We start from the raw sequence: 18,050 nt of genomic DNA, 5'->3' as shown, positions 1-18,050 counted from the left end.
GCTAACACATATTTATGGAATATTATGGATGGATAAGTAAATGGAATATTATGTGCATGCTATATATGTATACACATATCATCAAATATAAATTCATTTATATATAATTTTTATGTCGCGATGAAATTACCGAAATACTTAAAAATCTAGTTATTTTTAAAAACTGTTTTCTTCCGCAGAATAACGGCAAATTATGAAACATTACGCAACATTGAAAAGCGTGATGAACAAATTTTGCGAAAAGAAATAGCGACTGCTGCACGTATCTCATAGATATCTTTCATTCAACACAAAAGTGGAAAAGTTCTATTCCTGTTCAAAACATACCCCGCAGTCTGAGTCACAGACGGAAGAAATGACAGCAGGTCCTTTTGTTCAACTGAGGGGATGTGTTTAAGTGTTTTATGGCTTACTCACTTTCCCGCCAAATGAGTACAAAGAAAGGGAAGCGTCGTTGCCATAGTAACCGGGCTGTAGGTTGTCTTACAGATTTGAGTCTTTAGCGCTCAACGTTCGTAGCGCCATCTGTTATTAAAAATCGACATGAGAAAGGGGTATTAAACGCTCTTAAAGCTAATATTATATTTTATTTTAAATAAGAAATTTTAATTGCAAAAAAATAAATATAAATATAAATAAACTATTTATTTAAATTCTGATTAATTATTTTTCGTTCAGGGTTTTAAATTGAATTTCTGTTGCTTGAACATGGTATATGGAAAGTTTTCTTAATATAAATAATTATGGTTGATTAATTACATTAATATATATATTGATGCACTTTTGTGTGTGATTACGTTGAAGTTTATCAAAAGGAGTTTTAATAACGAATCTACTGTTTGAATATTATACCCGAAAAGTTTTGCGGTTACACTTGGCAAAAAGCCTGAGCAATAAAATCGGTGAACACTGGTACTTCAGTCCAAATTTCGAATCCCGGCAAACGGATTGGCTCCATCAGTGTTTTCGTAATTTTGAGTATGAGTAACGTGTATGCAGTATATTGTGAATGCATATGTAAATAAAGTGGGCGCAGCCCGCACAAACCGCTAAACACTGGTAGTTTGGTCCAGCTTTCGAATAAAGGCGATCGGGCTGGCATCATGGGTATTTTCGTGATTTTAGGTATGTTTATCGTGTATGCAGTATTTTCTGGACTTATACGCGAATAAAGCGGGCGCAGTCTGCGCTGAACACTGGTAGTTAGGTCCATCCTTCGAATTCCAGCGAGCGGGCTGGCTGCATGAATGTTTTCTTAATTTTCCGCAAGTGTATCGTGTATGCAGTATCTTCTAGATGCATAAAGTAGGCGTAGCCCGTGCAAAACCGCTGAACATTGGTAGTTCAGTCCAACTTTCGAATACCCGTTAAAGAGCTGTCTGTAAGGGTATTTTCGTGATTTTACGCATGTGTATCATGTGAGCAGTATCTTCTGGATGCATACGAGAATAGAGCGGACGAAGCCCGCGCAAATCTGCTGATCAATGGTAGTTCGATGCAACTTCCGAATCCCGGCTAGCGGACTGCCTCCATGTATGTTTTCATGATTTTCCGCATGTGTAACGTGTATGCAGTATCTTTTGGATGCATACGCGAATAAAACGGGCGCAGCCCCGGTAAAATCGCTGAGCACTGGTAGTTCGGACGAACTTTCGAATAAAGGCCAACGGGCTGGCTCTATGGGTATTTTCGTGATTTTCCGCATGTGTATCGTGTGTACAGTGTCTTCTGGATGCATACGTGAATAAAGCGGGGGGAGCTCGCGCAAAGTCACTGACAACTGGTAGTTCGTTCCAACTTTCGAATACTGGCAAAATTCAACATGAGAACTCATGAACATTAAACAATGAAAAGCGGGCTTCAGCCCGCTCAGCTGGCGGGCTTGCCCGCTAGTAGTTAATAATTTGTTGATTTTGCTGGAATATAAATAACGTTTCTTCATTGATGTTTTATAGGATTTTGTAAAATTTTGATTTTGAGATTTTTTGAGAGGCTATTTTGTCTGTAAAGCTTTGGATATTAGAATCTTTTAAATTTGCTCCCAATTCTAAATCTATATATGAACAGAGTTATTGTTATTCTTATAGTATTTTTCAAGCCCTCTGACAACAGAAAGGATACTTGTAAGTATATGTTTGTTGCAGGATATGAAATTTATATTTATTTTGAAAAGTTCCTAGAGAATATTGGGGAAAAAAATATGAGCTTTCTTTTCCTTCTAATAATGCCACAAACTTTAGACAAGCTTTAAACAAGAATCTGATAGACTAATCTGATAATATACAAATGTATGCTTAAAATTTATGTTCCTGTTGAAGATAAACTTTTGACAAAGACAAAACAGTAAACATATATTTTAATTATATAACATAAATATCACAACATTGCTCATAAATTTTTGTTTTGTTTCTTCTTGGTTTGCCTAAACATAAAAATGATAAAGAATTAATTTTTCTTCATAGAATATAATATTTTATATTAAAAAATATGCAAAATATATGTAGGACAAATATAACATATAAAAGATCATAATATATTCAGTTACCAAAATGTTATTAGTTACATCTACAGGAATTTCAATTTTCACAAAACTAAGAAAGAGAAATGAATAAAAGATTACTATGTGAAGTCTTTGGCTATAAGTATGTTATCATTATAAGGTCAATGAAGTCAATAGCTTTATTTTTTAGAGTTTACGCAAACAGTAGAACACTGCTTTAGACTGTAAATTAAGTTAAAAAAAATTTCATGTAAGATGATTTTATTAACTAAACAACTTTATGGGATGAAAATAACTAATTAGTTACATCCATAAAATTTCATAAGTCAGCCATCAGCAATGTCAATGTTCATTACATCTTAGAATGCATGTTACACATAACTGCAACCATGTGCATATTGTTTATTGAAGACAAGCCATTAGAGTAATTTCATGGATGTGTAAATAACAGTTAAGACATTATAGAAGTGATAAGCTGTCCAACTGGTATAGCGGTTAGCACTGCTGACTGCTGTATTGAAGGGCCTGGGTTCGAATCCCGGAGAAGGCATGAATGTTTGTAAATGTGTAGTGGCATGGTGGCACTCTAAATATGCAGTGAGCCAAAAGTCTTCTTGTGTGGTTTGGTGGAAGGGGAGAGGAGTGGGAGACCTTTGGACTCATTCCCCTGAGGTGCTCTCCACCAAAATTGGGGGTGGAACTGGGCTAAATCGTACTGTCACTTGTAAAATGCTCAAGGCTGTTGCCAATGGCAGGCATAAAAATTGCACTCCTTGCCATGAGGAATTTCATAGGCTTGAGCTAATGTTACTGTCAGACAAATAAGCACAAGTAACAACAACAACAGAAGTAATAAACGAAGCTGTCATATCAGAATTTCTACAGCAAAGAAACACCAGTTTTGTTTTTTTTAAATATGCAAATTGACAACCAAGACTCTGCAAATGATCCGATAAGTACATGGACGTGAAGGGCAAATGCAGTGTTTATATGGCACAAACATTTTACAGAAGGTAGGGATAATATAAATGACGATGCACATACTTACATGCTAATCACTGTTTAGCACCATCTTTATTGTAAATTTTAAATTTATTCGTTAAATTTTCATGCAAATTTCTGGTATCAAAACATCCTGCATCAAAATTTTCCTCAAACTTTATATAAAGGTGTTAATTGCCAGACTACAAACTATTTTTATTGTATATATATTAAATATAACTATTTTTACTGACAAATAAAACTAAATTGTAATATTTCATAAAAAAGCTCAAATTTTGCAGCACTAGTAAAATTGGCCATACATACTATAATACACGACTATATTTCAAAAGCATGCAAGCAGTAATTTTACCACAGAATGGACAAAGAACTCAAAAGTTTTGAATATGAGAAAATTTCATAAAGTTATATATGAAGCTTTAATATATATATTTACCTTTTTAGAGCAAAAGGGCAACTTCGTTTGCGATGCCCAATACCAAAACATTTATGACATGTATTAGAGGTCTTTTTATCTTTTTCACTATGTCTGCATTTGCAATGACAGCTTGAAATTTCAGGACATGTGCAAAAAAGACTGCATTGGTTACACAGATCACAGTGATTATGTGTACTTTTCACACATCTACAGCACAAATTACAATGCTTGTAAGTTGGACCATACTGTAAAATTAAAATAAAGTCTTAGTATGCAATTTAATTTATGTAATACAAAACTTGTTCTATGAAAAAATTCTAAATTTTATACTTTGCAACTATAATACTAACTTAAGTATAAAATATTATTAACAGTTACCACCCAGCAATCTATTTATAGATCTCCTATTTTTAGAACGACCATTGAGAACAATACCTTTTAATCACTTCTTTTTGTCACTGGCTGATTTCCTTACACATGTGGCCATACCCCCAAAGGCATTTTGAAACACTCTTTTCTAGAACAGTCAGGCAGAATTAGCCAAGTGATACTTCATAGCACAGCTTTCGATTTTGTATCCAATGGGCAAAATAAAAGTAAATTATACTTTTCTTATGTGTTCTATATTTTCGATACCTCTTTAATTGTTCTGAGTTATTTAGATTAGAAAAATAACTGTTCTTAGTATTAAATTTTTAAATTAAACATGCTGATCTATAAATAGATCGCTGAGCGTTAACGGTAACTAATACTGTTTTTTTTTCCCTTTTCATTTTTTTTCAGAATGTTTAGGCATAAAGTGTTTAACATCTACAAAGAAGCATTAGAATATACGTTTTCTAAGGAGATTGAGTCAGATATAATTGCTTTACCGGCTGATGTGGACAAGGTAACTGATGAAGTGTGCTTTGATGATGATGAAATGATTGCTCCATCAGTAAAAACATAAATGATTTTGGACCTAACATTACAGAGCAACTGCCATCTACATCTAGTACCAATAATGAAAATGAAAAAAAAAAAAAAAAAAAAAAAAAAAAAAGAGTTAGTTCGAAATTATCAAAAAAATGCAGTCAAAAGCAAATTGGACAATAAATAACCCTACTTATGCTTTTAAAAAAGAAGGTAATTTATCCGATGAAAATCTTGAGAGTATTTCAAATATTTCAGAAAATATGAATCCACTTGAAATTTTTGAAGAATTTATGAATGTGTAATAAATAAAACAGAAAGATATGTGAAAGTGTGGAACAATAAGCAAGAGTTTTCAGTAACAATTGATGAGTTGAAGAGTTTTATTGGTTTTTGATTTTCTCTGGGTACCATACTTTAATTAACATGATTACTGGTCAGAGGAAGAAGATCTCATGGTACCAATAGTAAAAAATGCAGTGTCTCTAAACAAATATTCAGAAATTAAATCTGTAATCCATTTTGCCAATAATAATTATGCAACAATGCAAAAATCAGACCGGGCATTCAAAATAAGAAAATTAACCATGTATATTCATCCTAGTTTAAAAAAATTTGGAAGTTTTTACTAAATTTCTGTTTGTTGATGAAATGATGATTAGATATTACGGTCATCATTTTTTAAACAATCTTTTAAAGGAAAACCTATACAGTTTTGCTATAATTATGGGCCATGTGTGGAGTAAAGAGCTACTGTTAGAATTTTGACAATACCCCTGAAACTTTGAATGAACCGCTTGGAACACGAGTGGCAAAAAAAGTATAAAAGACATCTGAAGACATGTTGTGGTTGCATACCTCAAACTGGGAACAAATTCTGAAAAAAAGCATTGGAAGATACTAGGTAATGTCATTGAGACCAAAGTGATAGGCTCTATACGTTTAGATAGAAAAGACCATGTTATAGGTAAAAGACAAAGAAGACGTCGTTTCAAAAATGTAAGGAAAGTCCTTTTATGTTTTGTATAAAATGAGATGTAACATTTTGTGTGAAATGTTTTCCACTATCTCACATTTAAATATTGCAAATTTGCTCAATAAAAATATAACTAAGGAAGTTTAGATCAGTAAGATAAGATTTTTTTAACTAAATTCATAATTTAATAAACATAAGTTCAGAGGACAGTTACTTTTTCATTTATTACCAGAAATGCTCCGTGATCTATTTATAGATCATCTATTATCTGTACTTCTAATTACCGTAATTGAATAAAACTTCATAATTACTTTATTTATGATATATGAAATGTAATTTAAAAATATTTTTCAAAAATTCTCATTTTAAAATAATTTGGGTGTTAATGGGTTAATGTACATCATTACGTAGTATATTTTTGACATACATTAATACATTATTTTGAATGTATTACTAAATACACATTTTGAGGGAAGGGAAGAGTTGAGAATTTTTGATACACAAATTTGATGCCCAAGTAATTCATTAGGATCGAATGTATAAATAATAAAAATAATTCAATATAATGATTGCATAGTAGCCCACCATAATGCAATGCAAAAGGTTTATTAATGAAAGTAGAGTTCAAAAACAGTAGCAACAAAAAGTTGCAATTGTATGAATTCCTGTGAATTGAACAGAAAACCTGATATCAGATGGATGGGCACCGGAAGGGTTTGCCAACACATGATATCTGCCTTTATTGCGAAATATCAAAGTCTTTTACACTGAGAGTGACTGTATGATAGGCCAATTCTTAAGATTAACAACATCTCTGATAATTTTTATCATCTAAATTTGTGTTAAAATAATTTAGTTTTAAGAATAATGAAGCACTTGAATTTATATTTAAGCACATGAAAAGTTTAGTATGCACAAGTTTTATAACTATTTCTTATTTCTAAGTTAATGTCCACTAGTAATAATTTTGATAACACTAATAAATTATATTCCTCTCATTACAAATTTTCTACCCTTACAGGGTTGGGGAATGGATGAAGATTAAAAACCTAAAACAATTTCCATATAATTATTTTAACTATAATAATTTGATTTCAGTATAACAATAAATACACCATTTCATTTTAAATATTCCCAGGTAATAACTGTGATCAAGAAGTAGATTTTTGTGTTTTTTTTTATGGGATTAACTTACTTTAGTTGGACATTTACCACACTTCAAACAATGCAGATTTTCTTTAGATACATATCTTTGGCATTTATCACAAAACCTGAAATAACAAGGAAAAATTAATGAACATCTTAAACTTTTTTTAACATATGTTATAACAGAAATTAAATTAGAACAAATATTTTCTGAATATATGTGAGAGATGACGTTAGAAAAATTTCAGTTCACTACTAATCTTCCATTTCAGAAAAGGAAGGCATAAAACCAAAACAGTGACAAAAATTTTAAAACCTATGCAAACTTTCTATCAAAAATATAGCTAATTGTCTCTATATACATAAAACATAAATGAAGTATATTTTTCAATTTATATTTTCAAAGATTAAGATAAATTTAATAAAGAACATAAAATAATTCTTTTGCTTAAATTAATTAATCAACTACTAACAAATACTGAACTCTAGCCTATAGATGACACTGATACTTTATAAATGCTTTAGTTTTAGTTAATGTTTTAGTGTACCTAAGATATGTCGTTTATCACCAAGAGTGTAAAGTGTATGCTGTCCTTCACTATATTGTGCCAATAAAGGCTTAATGTCCAAAAGTATCTTGAATTACTGTCTGAGAAGCTCATCAGATCAAGAACTAGGCAAGAATTTCGAATTTCTATTTTATATGAGTTGATTGTCGACTGAACTCTTTTTTTTTTTTTTTTTTTAAATGGTGATGAAACCAAGAGTTAATTGTAACTGAAAATGGCATAACCTAGTGAATCAGAGATGTAAAAGAAAAACTATTTGAACTTCTGTAACTGAAATTGTGAATAAAATAAGTGATATATTAAAGGGGCGACAATATTGATGGTGACAATCTGGATAATTTAAAATGCCAGTTAGAAGAGAAAGTTAATCCGAAAGCACTGTAAGTGATTTGAAATGCTTGAAGCTGATGTTCTGAAAAGTGAGGAATATCGGGGGGGGGGGGGAATTAGAAATTCAAAGTTGACACTACAAAGGTGAGCATAAATATCAAAATGAAAGCAAAATTGATGCCCACAGTGACTCCTCTAGAATTTTTGAAGATGGGATAAGTACTAATTATCCTAATATCAAATTGGCAAAAGTAAAAACAGAAGCTTTTGACAGCAAATATGAAAACTGGCTGAGATTTTGGGGACAATTTAAAGGTGCAAATCATGAGAATAAACAATTATCAAAAATCGATAAATTTAACTATTTAAAATTGTTCTTAAAGGATTACACATTAAAATGTGTACACAGATTAATATTAACGGAAAGTAATTATCATTTACCTGTTGAACTATTCCCCCCCCCCAATTGGTGGCCATTTAGCTGATTTAGGGCTGGAAACCACTAAAGCCTGAAGTGGTAGACATTTTATTTTAGAAGCACCTAATAGATGAAGAAGCACCATTACCTCCCATAAAGGGACAGACAATTGCAACCATGCCTTCTCTGGGATTCGAACTCAGGCTCTTTGATACTGCAGTAGGTTTAACCACTACACTGTCTGGACAACCTATTGAACTATTAAAAGAGTGATTTGGTAAAACTGAAATTATTATATGTTCACATGTATACAAACTTTTAGGCTTGATTCCTGTGAAATTATGTTTTAACTTAAAGGAACTGAGACAGTTACATGGCACAATTACTATTCACATTCGAAGTCTCAAAACAGTTATGGTGCAATTCTTTTTGCGATTTTAGTAAAATTAATTCCTGAAGATATCATAGTGGAATATAGTTGTTCTGCTACAAAGAAAAATCAATGAATCGTTCAAAACTATTTCAGTTTCTTAAAAGGAAAATCAAAACATATGAAAAAATACTTTTTATTTTTCAAGCTAAAAGAAGCTGATAAAATGAAAATTTTGCAGTACAGGAAATATCAGACTTCTAAACATTAATAACAGCAGCTGCATTAAATACTACAATTAAAGATGCACCTATATTTCTTTCTACCAATGAACAAAGATTGATTAATGTCTTTTACGTACAAGTGAATGGAAAGCTAGTTTACTATGTCTTGGATATTGTGTTTATTTTTTAAAAAATCTTATGTTTCCAGATTTTGTTGCAACTGCATAAGGTACAAGAAATGTGATTAAAAAACATAATCCTTACATTTACAAGGAAGGAACAGCAACAAAAATCTTATCGAGGAACAAAATAAAAACAGATGATGGTGATGTAATTCATAAATCAAATTATTCTATTTCAAGTTTAGTGGGTTGCAACATATATTTATACTGCTGACTCAGTGAGAAGAGTGGAAAAAAGAATAAAAACTTTCTGAAAATAAAAGACATCTCGCTAAATTAAAGTTGGAAGTGATATGTTAGGAACGTTTCAGTATTTTTATTTTTTATTCAAGAGCACAAAAACTATAACGAGTAATTTCATGAAGGTAAAACTGAGAACCATTTATAATTCTAATGAAGTAATAACTTTAGAAGCTATTGAAACTCAGTGTATTTCAGAAATGATAGTTAAAGACTTTGGTAGATAAATTAGTTATTTATTATAAACAGATGAAAATACAAATGGTCTATGAATCATATTCTGAAAAAAGGAATGTCATTCTTAAATGTTTTAGATAATTTTTAGAATATCATTAATGGGAAAATAAAATGAGTGGGAATGGAAACAAAACTTGGGGTCTGTGTTCCAATGGATTTGATGCCTCAATCAGACTGCATTCTAGGGAGGTTAAAGCAATGAAGATTATTATTTGAAATGAAAACGCACAAGAAACAGAGATTTTAAAGAAAATATTTGACTTAAAAAGGTTGAGAATCCCATGCAACCACAATTTAAAAAATCATGAGGTTTTAAGGGAATTTAAAAGTTTGATAAAAATGGTTGATGGTCTTATGAAGTCAATTTTCCATGGAATGAAAATGCTCAATCTTTGTCTGACAGTTATGCCAGTGCTGAAGGAAGTTATAATGGTCAGTTGCACAAACTCAGTGTATTTCAGAAATGATAGTTAAAGCAAAATGAGAACTGAATTTGCAGCGGAAAAACATAAAAGAGGAAGAAATGCAAAATTTATTTAGGAAATTACCTATCAAATGGCAATTTATCAGCGAAAGGACTGCCTAGTGAGATGTTTTTTGGGAATGCTTAGTGAGGTCAGTTAAAATGTCTTTGAGGAGAATCTTAGGAAGAACATCAGTTTCATTTCAAGAATTGGAAGATATATTGATATCAACTCCATGCCTTATATTTTCAGTGATTCAAATTTACCAGAACCACTAACACCAGGACATCTCTTGACTGGATGACTATTATTGACTCTTCTTCAAGCAAGTAATTCCGATTTTATCCTCTGAATCCCAATTTTTGAAAATGAGAAGATACCAATAAGATTTATTTAATCAAATTTGGAAAAGATTGAAATCCTCTTATCTTCTTGAGCTTATCAATAATAACCAGTTTACTGCCCCACAGAACTTACTGCCCTTACTGCCACAGAACTTACTGCCCCACAGAAAAAACACTGTGGTTTTAATAAGTGATGATGACATGCCTACACTCTTTTTATGGCAAATGATATTATGACAGAATTCTATTCTGGATGTGATGACTGTATCCATGACTGCATCATGAGACTTTCAAGTGATACTCTAATCAGAAGGCCTGTGCAACTATTATGTCCTCAAATAACACTTCAGAAACTTTTTGTTCCCTGATGAATTTTCAGCCTTGGAGGATGTTGTGAAGCTTATGGATGGCGCTGATATGTTATAACTATTTTTCATTTTAGTTAATGTTTTAGTGTAGCTAAGATGTGTTTTGTATTGTCAAGAATATAAGTTGTATATTGGGCCAATAAAGGATTAATGTCTAAAATAGATTCAGGTACTGTTTGTGAAGCTCATCAAATCAAAAACCAGGTAGGAATTTTCTATTTTATTTGAATTGATTGTTGAATGAATTCTTTTATTTTAAATATTCCATTAATAAAGTACTTAACTTTAGTAGATGCTAAAAATTCTGATCTTTAGAGGCATCTACAAATATTATACAAGAAGTATTTGCAAAATCATTAAAAAGATTACATTAAATAAGCTTATTGCTGTCATATAATTTTATCTCATATAATCTGCTATAAATAATATTATTCACACCTCTACAAAGAGGTTGCAATACCATGAAAAGATTTTTCAAATGAGGCAAAACCTCACAAAAATAGAGAAGCATTTCTCAAAATTTTAACTGTAAATAGTCACATGCACACACAGACTGAAGATACAATGTTTGGTAAGCAATATGAACACTATTTTGAGTAATAAAATTTTAACTAAACATGATATTGATTCAGTGAAAGTTCCCCCAGAAGCCAAGCAGATAAAATGCCCAATTATTTGCAGTAAAAACTAGGTTCAAATTCCAGCAAATGGGCTACCTGTATGGGCACTTTCATGGTTTTCCTATATGATGTGAATTTGAGCCAGTTCTCCCAGAAAATCCTCCACAAAGGCATGCCTCCTCTCTGATAGATATTTTTAGTGCATCTGATATTTTTTAAAGCAAAAATATTATTGTGTACATGGGGAGAATAACACTACAGAAAAGAGGGATTTCTCGAAAAAAGTGTTATATTTGCTTATTGCTTAAGTTTTATTGATCGACTGTTCGTGCATGGAAATCTTAATGGACTGCCATTTTGAGAATGGCTATTGCCTTTTGCATATTAGTTTGGTAAAAGGTTAATCACTAACAAGCTTACAAATGCTCTCCAAAATTAGCAAAAGGATTGCAACCCATTAAACAAAAAGTGGAATTGCTGGGGGGGGGATGGATTAGGTATATTTGTCTCAAAATTATGTGAGGTGCACAGCATTGGAAAGTCGACTGTATATGACATAAGAAAAAGGAACTTTATCAATTTTCGTGGATTCTGACACCCCATTTGTAAAGAATAACAGAAAAATTATTTGCTATGCTAAAAGTGATGATCCAATGCTAATGGCTCAAGCCAAAATATTTCATGAAGAAATTATCTTAAAAACTGAGTGAACATGTTTAACAGATTGGTTAACCAAATTTTAAAATTGCTGTGGTATAACGCAATTAAAAATTTTAGGTGAAAAAGCTTCAGCTGATACTGAAGCTACTGAAATATTTGAAGATGAATTCATTGAACTCATTAATAGTGAAACTTTATCTCCAGGATGAATTTACAACACTGATGAAACTGCACTTTTCTGGCAATATGTATCGGACATACCTTAGCAACCTCTACAGAAATGGCTCCAACTGGTGTCAAAGATTCCAAAGCTAGACTAACAATTTTATCATGCTCAAATGACTGCAGGAATGCACAAGTGTAAACTTTTCATAATAAGAAAAATACGTGACTTCGAGCATTTCAAGGAGTAAAGATTATCCCATCATATATCATGTAAATAAAAGACGACAGATGACATGAAGCGTTAATGTATGATTGGTTTGAAAATTATTTCATACCCTAGGCTTGGTAAAATTTGAATTCGGTTGGCTTACCTGATGACGCAAAAATCGTCATGATTGTAGATAACTGTTTGGCTAATATTTCACTTAAAAGTTTTGATGAATGATAATGTATCTGTGTTATTCTTTCCTCTAGACTGTACGTCCATCATTCAGCCTATGGATATTGGAATAGTATGCATGCTGAAATGCAAATATTATGTAGCATTTTTAAATTCCATGTTAAATTTCTGGATAATGGCAAGACTATTCAAGAATTTGAAAAATCAAAATCGTAAAAAACAACCTTATATTTAGCGTAGGTATAATGAAACACTCAATCGATTTCGAGGGCAGCTAAAGGTCCCTCCTCATCAGGAGAAAGAAATACATAGAAAGAAGAAAATAGAAATCACAGAAACACGTGGTGCTTATCAGCACTGCACGTGGTTATAACTAGATTTTTAATCACAGCTGCACTGGCCGCCTACTTTTACTGAGCCAGGCTGTCTGATCAAGCATAAAGAAATATTAGCGAAGTTAAAATAGGGAGCGAGGGGCAAATGCACATTACGCTCAAAATCTGAACTTCAAATAATGCAAAGCAACCACTGAACGGATTTTTATACCCTCTGGTAGTACCAAGTGCGAGGAGGTAACGCCATCTATCGGCAAAAATAATTGAATTAAGACAGTAGAATTTTAAAGGCATTAGGAAGGACTGGATTGGACTTCAAATCATTAACTAAACTTTCTAAATCTTTGTGAATGTGAAAAGCCTCAAGAAAATCCAATTCGCCTATGGAAGAAGCCTTTTGGATGATTTTTGCAGACCCAAATTCAAAATTATGGTTAAAAGTCCAGCTATGATACGCTATTGAAGACTTGTTAATTTCCCCTTTTTTGACATAAGATTCATGTTCCTTGATACGAAACTTCAACGCTCTTTTTGTTTGGCCAATATATCTTAAACCACACTGACATGATATACTATAAATTCCCCAAGAATTCAAGACAGAAACGCAATCTTTTAGAATCGAAGGGTGAATTTTATTAATAGGGGAGAAACCGACTTGAAAATTGAATTTCTGGAGAATCCGTGCAATTTTATAGCTAACAGAAGGATAAAATGGAAGCACGACAAGGTCACTGATATTATTTCTAACAGTGGAATGTCTTCTTTGATGGGAATCTGAAAATTTTTTGACGGCTTTAGATCATAAATGCTTCACTATTTCATAAATCGCGATATTATATTTTTAATTTTATAATGTTTACATGCCTTCTTACTAGATTTAAACCGATGATCTAAAACTCTAAACTAAACTAAGTGGCGTAAGAGCCCTAGTGGGCCACGGCCGGCAGTGCCCGAAATCTGCTTTCTTGACTGTGGGTCCCTGGGTGTGTGAGCATATATCCTGAACAAGTGATAAGCTTGTCACAGGACCCCCGTTGTTTAGTCACCAAGCAAACTTGGTACTCATTTTATCGACCCAATTAAGGGATGAAAGGCTGAGTCAACCTTGCCCAACCTGAGGATTGAACCCTGGACCACTGGTGCTGCTGCGTGATGCGATAGCAACTGCGCCACTGGGCTTAAAACTGATAATCTAATATGGAATTGCAAATATTCCATAATTCAATAAATTCCAAATATGGAATTGCTGAGGTCCCGATGAGTCTGGATCTTGGACTTTGCACTGTATTTCATTATTTCACAGTAGTATATATTTCAATCATTATTAATACTAAAGACATAATTTAATAATTTATTCATATAATTACAAATAAAATCTAATTATCTTCAATTTAATTAATGTTTAAAATTGATAAAACAAACACATTCAACTCATTTTCTTGATTTACAGTATTAGCAGCTAAAAATCTACATATTTGCATTTTCAGATATTTCAACCCCATAATTCAGTCAAACTGAAATATATGAAGACAGCATTGCATGAAGAAAACTCTCATTTTTGTTAAATTCTATTCAATAGAACTTCATGTTTAACACAGGGGGGAGGGACTGACTTTCTACATATAAGAATGTAAGAAAATTTACAATTTTCATAATGACAATTAATATTTAAGATTTTTAGCCTTTTCATTTCTTGAGAAACGAAATTTTACTTGATATTTCTTTTCAGATAAATTGAAAATAATATGTAGTAAATATAATTGAGTTTTATTGCAAATTGATATTTAAGTAATCAAGCATCAGTTTCTTCTTATTGCAAAATGTACAGAAGATATACATAAAATATTAACACAATAAAAAATCTAGAAATAAAGACTCAACCTGTTCAGGACCAGCATCCTGTATATGTGACGCAATGATTCCATTCCTACCAGCCCAGTGTCCCGTAAACGTGGCACAATGATTCTACTCCTACCAGTCCAACGTTGTGTATACGTAACTTTAAAACAGAAAGATTTATTTGAATTCTTAAAACCTAGTAAATGGAGCTAAATGGTAACTGTCTTCACATGAATTGATTCATACGGCATTTTTTGGCCTTCACGTACTGGCATTAGTTTCTGTTCCGTGCTTCTGGTTTTGATAGATTTATTGGTATAAACAAACTGGGAATCACAGCTCTTTATAGTAAGTACGCCTGTGAATTAAAGGGACAGAGGTGTTTTTGTTTATTTTGTTAGGAATTTCTTTCCTTTTCTTTTCTTTTTCTTTGTTTTTTTCATTATTAGAATGTGGGTAAGTGTGCATCCAGCTCTTTGTTTTCATTTATGTTATATGCGTTTTTTGTTACGAAAGTGCATTCAGCTGACTATAGCAGGTGTAACATCTCCAAACATTTGTGATGGAAAGACTCGACCAGTTGTCCTTTTTTTCATTTATTTTGAAATTTAATATAAGCTTTCTTGGTTAATTGAAAAGTAACATTACAACATTATTACGGAAAGAGAAGGACCATCAGCTTTCGCGACGCGTAATGCGTCTTACTCGTTCGCATTTCTCAGGAAAGAGCCAGCGTTTCTGTTTTTCTTACTTGATTTAATAGGTCATTATATATAATGACCCAGGCATTGTGTATTTACTTTACATATAATGTAATTATATATAATGTATATATTGATGTGATCAGTAACTGATATCTCGCCAATTGGGGGGGGGGTCTTTCCTTGATCATTTTCTGGTCATTGTGGCAGACACTGTTTTGATTTAGAAAAACAGGAAGTTTTCTAATGTAAACTTGATGTTACACAGGGTTTGAGGATGAAATATTTCTGGGTGTCTTTTGAAGAAGTTTTGAGATGTGTTGGGGTTGTATTCAGTTTCATTCCGTTAGCCATGGCTAAGAGAACTTGATTAAAAAATTAAAAATTTGTCCAAAATCACCACACACTCCAACTTTCTGTCTAACTCAAAGACATTTTTCTGAAAATTTAAGTGGACGGAAAAGGTAATAAAGGTAGCACAAGATGCATTGTGCATGCTTAAAGGAAAAGCAAAAGCAAACAATGTATTTTGAGTGCAAAATATGCAATGCACGACTGTGTGTCGATCCTTGTTTTGAATTATTCCCCACACAGCAGAATTTTTAAAGTGGAATTTAATTACCTACAGGTAATGCTTGTTTCATTTTTTTTTTTTTTTTAAATTTTGTATTTGTAATTTTTTTCATGTTTATAGTATTTATTTCCGTGTGTATAGTTATGATTTTAGTATTTTGCCTGTTTAATTTATTTCTATTAATGTGATATTCTTTATATTAATACACATTAAAAACAAGTACATTAAATATGCAACTTTAAAAACTGAAGTCATAATACCCAAATGCTGATTTCATACTATTTTTCTTTGTACAATTAGGCTTAACTGCTGAAAATGCACAGGCCAGTGGTGACGATCCATTTCAGTGGATCCGGTCCCATGACTGTGCTTCATTCTCCATTTGCTGGTCCTTAAGGGGTTAAAGAGTACTGAAATCAGAGGATACTGTCTCTGCAACCTCTAATTATCTTAGAAACTTACAATATAAAATATCACTAATCTGGTTTTCCTGGGCTACATTAACTCGCTACAAATCCTTTCTTGTGAGAAAAAAGCAATTTATGCTTTCAGATACATAATACTTTGTGAATTCTTCATGATATGAGGTATTGAATTTATTGAAAGTAGTGTTATAAGTTTTCCTTCTTGTTAATTTTGGGGTTATTTTGAAAAATGTTCTCAGTTTCCAATGGAATAACATTAGCACTATGGTGATGCAATTCTACTATGCAAATAATTAACTGACAGCATATTGTCAATTCCTTCAGTTTAAGCTTCTAAACTTGCATATAATTCATACGTCTAGAATAATTTGACGTTTACATCAATCAATATTAGAAAATAAAGTTTACCTATATCCTTCATTTTCTGGCAAAATAAATGATGATGGTTTTATATTTGTGAATATTCGAACTGGTGAGCCTTTGGAAGTTAGATTCATACCATACTTTTTATGATTTTCATATTCTACCTATACAAAAAGAAATAATTTCAATTTAAAAATTAAATAATATTTTTAGAACATACGTATTTCATGCAAATTTTAGAATAAATTTTCATAACTCAATTATGAACCTGAGAAAAATATACTTTCTATTTTAATTATTTCCAACTATTTGTCTTTAAATGTACTTGTACTTTTTGATTATCCATAACCCCATCAAAGTCTTGAAAAAGTATTCACGAGGGAAAGGATTATGTTGCCAAAATATATGACAATCCATGATGTCGTCAAAACTTACTTATGGGGCAACCCAGGTGATGCATAATGCCAAAGATGTGCAATCTTCTGATATTTTTTTAACCAAAAACAAATCACAGTGTAAACAAGAACAACAACAAAGCAAAAAAAAAAAAAAAAAGCAAGTATGCACACACCATACGTCTGTTTCTACAATGCACAGTGCCAAAGTTGTATGATGCAAAGTTTGTGCAATTCTCCGATGTTTTTAAAACAAAAATTTAAAATAGTTATTTTATCTACTATCATTTAGAAATATCATACATTTGGCAATCTAAGATGATGAGGCTATGGGAGGATAGAATCCAGTCAACCTATTAAACTGTTTGATCTATTCTTCATAGCTTCATTATTCTGTGGTTTAATGTTGCCAGAGTAATGGAATAATAAGTATAAATGTAAGTTGCCATTCAATTACAGTAATTTAAATTATTAAACATGTAATATTATTATGTAATGCATATTTAATGGTCAAATACATAAATAGCAGCACATGCAATCCAGTCTAATATGCTTGTAGCTTAAGAAAGACTGGTACTGATTATTAAAATAAGATTGTCTGTATTTCATTTTTATGGAACTACTAGTTTTTATTATCTCACAAGCACAGAAACATCTGACTACAGTGGCGATGACAGCAAATCATTTGGAAATACAGATAAATTAAGTAATATGCTTTTCAATGAAAAACAGCTAATACAGCTCGGTAAGAAAATACACTCATGTCCAAAATTATGTTTACATGCATAAATTCACGGATTTCTCAGAGACTATGACTTATAATTTAATGAATTTTCGTGGAATCATACATAACATGATGACACATAAATGCAA

General features: G+C 31.8%; 1 protein-coding gene across 4 annotated transcripts in view; it reads right to left on the bottom strand.

Moving 5' to 3' along the window:
- Positions 1–2,338: 2,338 nt before the first annotated feature.
- LOC118201187 (rRNA N(6)-adenosine-methyltransferase ZCCHC4) overlaps positions 2,339–18,050 on the bottom strand; it is a 66,424-nt gene continuing 50,712 nt past the window's right edge. For 2 of the 4 annotated variants that reach the window (XM_035373236.2, XM_035373237.2), the window contains exons 7-10: positions 16,828–16,946; positions 7,004–7,079; positions 3,939–4,165; positions 2,339–2,591 (exon numbers count right to left, since the gene is read on the bottom strand). In XM_035373236.2, coding sequence (XP_035229127.1) covers positions 2,474–2,591; positions 3,939–4,165; positions 7,004–7,079; positions 16,828–16,946 — 540 coding nt within the window. In that variant the 3' untranslated portion in view covers positions 2,339–2,473. Of the gene's footprint in view, positions 2,592–3,938; positions 4,166–4,792; positions 4,912–7,003; positions 7,080–16,827; positions 16,947–18,050 lie in introns of those variants that run through there. The other 2 variants (XM_035373238.2, XR_004760204.2) reach the window with 2 other exon arrangements.

Source organism: Stegodyphus dumicola, chromosome 7 (assembly GCF_044657685.1).
Source record: "Stegodyphus dumicola isolate Sdum_Otavi_A_Nest chromosome 7, ASM4465768v1".
NCBI classification, from domain to species: Eukaryota; Metazoa; Arthropoda; class Arachnida; order Araneae; family Eresidae; genus Stegodyphus; species Stegodyphus dumicola.
This window is presented reverse-complemented; position numbering and strand designations above follow the sequence as displayed.